The sequence below is a fragment of the Octopus bimaculoides genome, chromosome 2, assembly GCF_001194135.2.
Source record: "Octopus bimaculoides isolate UCB-OBI-ISO-001 chromosome 2, ASM119413v2, whole genome shotgun sequence".
Lineage (NCBI taxonomy): Eukaryota > Metazoa > Mollusca > Cephalopoda > Octopoda > Octopodidae > Octopus > Octopus bimaculoides.
Window position 1 is genome coordinate 19,893,285 of NC_068982.1, and position 6,416 is coordinate 19,899,700.

Below are 6,416 nucleotides of genomic sequence, written 5' to 3' on the forward strand. Positions count from 1 at the left end.
ATATGTAGTCTGTTAAAGTCTGTTAAAGTCTGTCATACCGGTCATGACGAAGGGAAATAGCCCTGAAACTCGAGTCGCCTTTATATATTTATATTTATATATTTGATCCTTTATATTGAACACTCAATATTTCATCTACATTCAATACTTTCTTTCATGGTGCCATCCATTTTTATTTTATTTTATTTTATATTATATATTGTATATTCCATATTCTATACCCCACATTGGTATTGCAGGAATATAAATAAAACATAAAAAACAGACAGTGTTGGAACTCTTTTAAACAAAATAATATATTCCTCTATACACAATCATACAAAAAAACCACCTTTTTTGTATTTATATATCCATTTTGTATATATATATCCACACACACACATATATATGCAAGCTTTTCAACCACATACCCCCAACTTAGACTATTTAGTTATTAAACAAAAATGTGCAAAGATAAACAACTTACAGTGACAAGTAGCATTTGTATGGACAACATGGACATATACAGGTATAAAAAAATACCACAAAACCTGAATTCCTGAGTTGTTAAATTATTTCCACTCCCAAAGGATATCTCACATTTACCTTGTGGTAACTGAGACTAGCCCTACATCAGAAGGGGTAAAACTCTCAAAGTTGACATGCTATTGAAATAACGACATGTTATTAAAGTTGACATGCTTATTGTCCTAAGGTTGGAGGTTAGTCATGGATACATGTTTCTACCTCAATAGGTGTCATCAGCACATCAATTTTCCCACCCTGTCTCTAGCAGACAAGTGATATATACATATGCGAAAAGAATAGAACACATTTATAGCTTATTTAATTTGCCTCAGTTTATTTAAACTTAAATGAAGAGAAGCAAGCCAGTGTGGCCTTTGGCATATACATGAACAACATAGATAGATGCAGGTATATCTCGCAGGAGATAGGGTAGCATTGATGATGCCTATTGAGGTAGAAAGATGAATCCATGAGTGTCCTCTTATCTCAAGATGGTAAACTTGTACTTTAATGAATTATCAACTTTGGAGAAGTCTTAGTTCTTGAGGTTGATTCTCCTTTTCATATGGAACATCTCTTAGTTATCGCTTGTCAATTGTTAAACATCCTCTAGAGGTGTAGAAAATTTTAATAAATCAAGAATTTATGTTGTATGATATTTCGCACGACAATATCACTATATCTCATGAGACATATTGCAATAAAATATTAAATATGCCATTTAATCTATTGTAGTAATTATATTATGTTCTCATATTTATGAGACGTAAAATTGATATTGTAAAAAGGTTGTACTCTGTCCTAAATTATTTATCAGTATCCTACATTTTTCACACAGATATATGTGTATTTGTGTGTGTGTGTGTGTGTGTGTGTGTGTGTGTATGTGTGCGTGTGTGTGTGTGTGTGATTGTTTCTATGTATATACATGCATATACATATATATACATGTGTGTGTGTGTATATATATATATATATATATATAGTTAAAAAAAACAATAACAAAAAAACAAAAAAACAACAAAGTGAGGACGTGATATGGATAGTATTTATATATATGTATATATATGTATATATATATGTATATATATGTGTATATATATGTATATGTATAATATATATATATATATATATACATGCACACACATACACATACACACGCATCGATATATGTATGTAAATATCTATCTGTCTGTCTAACTAGTTATTTCTGACTTAGTGTACACACACACATTGAATATGTTATTTTATTCGTTCTCAAAGCTTACGAAATCATAATGCTGATAACGTTATGCGTGTTTTTGCATTCTTCATAGTCATCAAAGCTCTGGGAATCAAATGACCTCCTGTTTCCATCATCATCATCATCATCATTTAACGTCTGTTTTCCATGCTGGCATGGGTTGGACAGTTTGACTGAGGTCTGGAGAGCCAGCAGCTGCACCAGGCTCCAATCTGATCTGGCAATGCTTCTACAGCTGGATGCCCATCCTAACACCAACCACTCCGAGAGTGTAATGGGTGCTGTTTTACGTGCCACCGGCACAGGAACCAGTCAGACTGGAGCCTGGCAATAATCAGGAGCCTGGCAATGATCACGTTTGGATGGTGCTTTTTACATGCCACCGGCACGTGAGCCAGTCAGAGGTTACTGGCATTGATCCTCTGCAGAAAAATATCAAATAGTCGAATATTGTCATGAAGAATGATCAGCTCTCTTCTGTTGATTAGTCTGGTATAGAGGGGGAGCAGTCTTTCATTCATTTTGGCAATTTCATGGCAATATGTTTCTGCAGTAAAAGTTTTCCCAGGTTTTAAGAAATTATAGTGGACGAGTCCAGCAGTGCACCAAACAGCTACCATCATCTTCTTTTTGAAGAGCTTGGGTTTAGGGAAGATTTTCAGAGCTTCATTTTAGTTCAACCACTGCGAAGAATAGTTTTTATTATTATACAGAATCCACTTTTCATTGCAAGCTACAGTACAGTTGAGAAATGGATTGATCTGGTTATAGAGACGAAGCGATGTGCAAATTTCATATCTGCACATTTTCTGATTTTCATTCAAATCATGTAGTAACCATTTGTCAAGCATTTTTAATTTTCCGATCACATGCAAATGGTTGCAGGCAGTTTTCTGGCTCACTTGAAGTACTTTTGCCAGTTCTTGAGTGGATTTACATGGATCTTTCTCAATGACAGTCTGTAATTGTATTACACTCTTGGAGTGGTTGGCATTTGATTTGCCAGTCCTCAGTCAAATTGTCCAACCCACGCTAACATGGAAAGCGGACGTTAAACGATGATGATAATGATGACGATAATGATTATTATTGTTCAGGTCACTGCTTGGAATCAAACTCAGAATCTTGGGGTTAGCAGCCCACGTTCTTAACCACTAACCCACAGGCATATGTCGTAGTGGTTAAGAGCATGGGCTACTAACCCCAAGATTCCGAGTTTGATTCCAAGCAGTGACCTGAACAACAAAAATAATAATGATAATAACAATAATAATAATAATAATAATAATAATAATAATAATAATAATAATAATAAAATACACCTTAGGAATGGGAACCCAGGTTCAAAACTTCCCCAAGACACCTGATGAAGGCTGGTGGGTATATCAGTATATCAGCTGAAACATTGTGTTAACAAACAAGATGAGGACAAATGTCCGTCAATTGTAAATAATGTAAATAATGTAAATAATGTGTTCTGCAGTGTCAACAAACTTAGTACGATTTTATTGGGAAGCAAACTGCTTACTACACTACCATACCTGTAACTTGTCACAGTTTTCTTTCTAAAGTGTGATCCAAAATGCCTTTTTGCGGCTCTATCAGTGTTTTCCAAGGCAGTTCCTTTACTTGTTAATTATAAGCAATAGTTGGGGGCATGTCTTTCCTGTAACTCTGTTCAATCATTTAAAAATTTTCAAATTTGAATGACTATGCAACTAATAATATATTGCTTGTGTGCATCAATTAAACATATGATTTTCCCATACTTTAACTGCTTTTTGATGACCTCTCTTACACCTGTTCAACCAAAAACAGATAGTTGGTTTCTATCAATTAAACATAATTTTTATAACTGTCTTGCTTCGTTGATTGCTAGTTTCAAATTAATGAAACATTAAATTAACTGGAGTCAGAATTTGTGTACAAGCAACTGCTTGCTTATTTATATCTATCATCATGTAATATGACTTAAAATACTTTCTGACTGTTGTAATTCAATTGATGTAAATACGTTCATTTGCATTGCAATCTCAGAAAATATTGATCTTAAATTTTGACACAATGCCAGCAATTTTGGTGTTAGGATAAGTCGATTACATCAACCCCCAGTGTTCAACTGGTACTTATTTTATCAACCCCAAAAGGATGAAAGGCAAAGTCCACCTTGGTGGAATTTAAATGGTGAATGTGTAAACAGATGAAATGTCACTAGGCATTTTGCCCTGCAAGCTAACCATTCTGTCAGGTTGCTGTCTTAACCTCAGATAATATTCTTTTCTACTCTAAGCAAAAGGCCCAAAATTTTTGAGGCGGGAGCCAGTCGATTAGATCGACTCCAGTACACAACTGGTACTTAATTTATAGACCCCGAAAGGATGAAAAGCAAAGTCGACCTTTGAACTCAGAATGTAAAGAGAGACGAAATACTGCTAAGCATTTCACCCGGTGTACTAACGCCTCTGCTAGCTCACTGCTTTTAACCTCAGATAATATTAATAACAATTAGAAACAGTTTATGTACAGTTGATTTGCTTGACTAAAGGTGGTGTTCCAGCATGGCCGCAGTCAAATGACTGAAACAAGTAAAAGAGTCAAAGAGTAAAAGTGTATATGCATGCATGTACGTATGGGTACATATACGCATATACTAAAATACAGATACATAGAGGCATATATATGTATAAAACATTGCTATAAAAAGTACTACTTTACTTTTTCCTTGGTCAAATTTATTTCATTATCTTCACCTTATATTTCTCTCACCCATATCCCCTTTTTTCTTCTGCTCTGCTTTCAGTACTTTCAACAGTCCTCAAATATTACAAGTGGTGTTAGCTGACAACGACCTAATCAATGATTCGGGATTTGAAGTGTACAGATATGTGGATGAAATAGTAATCGTAAGTAATAAGCTATTTGTCTAAGCTTATTTGGGAAATGATTGTATTTCTCTCTCTCTCTGTTGTATATTCTTTCTTTGCTACTTGTTCCAATCATTGGATTGCAGTCATGCTGAAGCAATGCCTGGAAGAGTCTGGGGAAATTAAATCAACCCCAGTACTTCCTTTTAAGCCTGATTCTTATAGTATCATCTCTTTGATTTGGAACGCTACAGGATGCAGGGTGTAAACAAATCAACACCAATGGTCAACGAGTGATGGGGACGAGCATCAACACAAAGACACATACACACACACTCAAACACACACACAAACACACACACACAAACAGACACACACACACACAAACACACATACACACACACATACCTACCTATCTGTCTGTCTGTCTGTCTGTCTGTCTGTCTGTCTGTCTGTCTGTCCAATGTATAGGTATCACGTACATTTTGATACCTATATATTGGTTGACTTTCTTCGTCTATAATAGTTTTCTTTTTATGTATGGTTTGAAATACTTGTGTAACTCATCTGCTTATTTGACTGAGTGTGTATTTGCATTTAAGCTGCATACAGATTATTTTGAATGTTCGGTATGTGTCCATCATCATCATCATCATCATCGTCATTGTCATCACCTAGACCTTTTTGACTAACTCACTACCTGTTGAAATGGGCATTTTGCTGGGAAAGCATTGGAAGAAATGGCTGTCAGAAAACCTCTGAGAATCTACCCACAAATGTGTCATTAATATTAATCTGTTAAATAAAGTGGCAAGTTGGCAGAATCATAACCACTCCAGAAAAAATGCTTAGCAGCCTTTTGTCTGTTTTTACATTTTGAGTTCAAATTCTGTCAAGATCATCTTTGCTTTTCATTCTTTCAGAGATGATAAAATAAGCTCCTCCTCCAAAATTGCTGGTCTTGTACCAAAATTTGAAACCAAAATTAATCTTTTAAAAAGCAACAGAAATGTTAGCATACCAAACTAAATGCTTATTGGAGTTTCTTCCAGGTTTGCGTTCCAACTTCAAATTCCACCAAGGTTGACATTTCCTTTCATTCTTTTGGGATTGATAAAATGAGCACCATTCGAGCACTCAGTCAATGTAATTGTCTTATCCCTCCTCCAAAGTTTCAGGCCTTGTGCTTGTAGTAGAAAGTATATTAATCTATAAAATATTCTTTACCTGCATTTCACTACTATGATGTTTATAAATGATTCTCTGTTTAAAAATATACAACACTGTACTTCACTGGTAGAAAGAGAATTAAAATAAGAATATCAGGTACTATAATGGAAGAGAGGAGGAATTTCTACTCTTGATACCATAGCTATCCAAAGATGTATGTGATATCATCCATATTGGCTAACTTCAAGCCTATATAAAGGGTAAGAACTCCCTTTGGTCATGGATGACCATGGGATTGCACCTAGAAAGTTACTCTCTAAGGCACAAGCCTGGGCTAAGTTGTTTCTGAAAGACCAGCAGTTGCCCATGCATACAAGCTTCCTCTCTCCAAATCACCAATGTTATAGAAGGGAAAGGCAAAGGCCAATATAGCTTGGCACCAGTGACGTCGCAACTCATTTCTACAGCTGAGTGAACTGGAGCAACGTGAAATAAAGTGTCTTGCTCAAAAACACAACACACAGCCTGATCTAGGATCAAACTCACTGCTTCATGATTGTGAGCCTGATGTTCTAACCACTGAGCCATATGCCTTCATGTGCATATATAATTATATATATATATATATATAT

The 6,416-nt window shown here is 35.3% G+C and overlaps 1 protein-coding gene across 1 annotated transcript in view; it reads left to right on the top strand.

Annotated features, from left to right (window-relative positions):
• The window catches only part of LOC106877341 (serine protease 30), a 39,028-nt gene that overhangs the window by 19,132 nt on the left and 13,480 nt on the right, over positions 1 to 6,416 (top strand). The window contains exon 3 of the mRNA XM_014926218.2: positions 4,551 to 4,653. Within this exon, the coding sequence (XP_014781704.2) occupies positions 4,551 to 4,653 (103 nt within the window). The remainder of the gene's footprint in view (positions 1 to 4,550; positions 4,654 to 6,416) is intronic.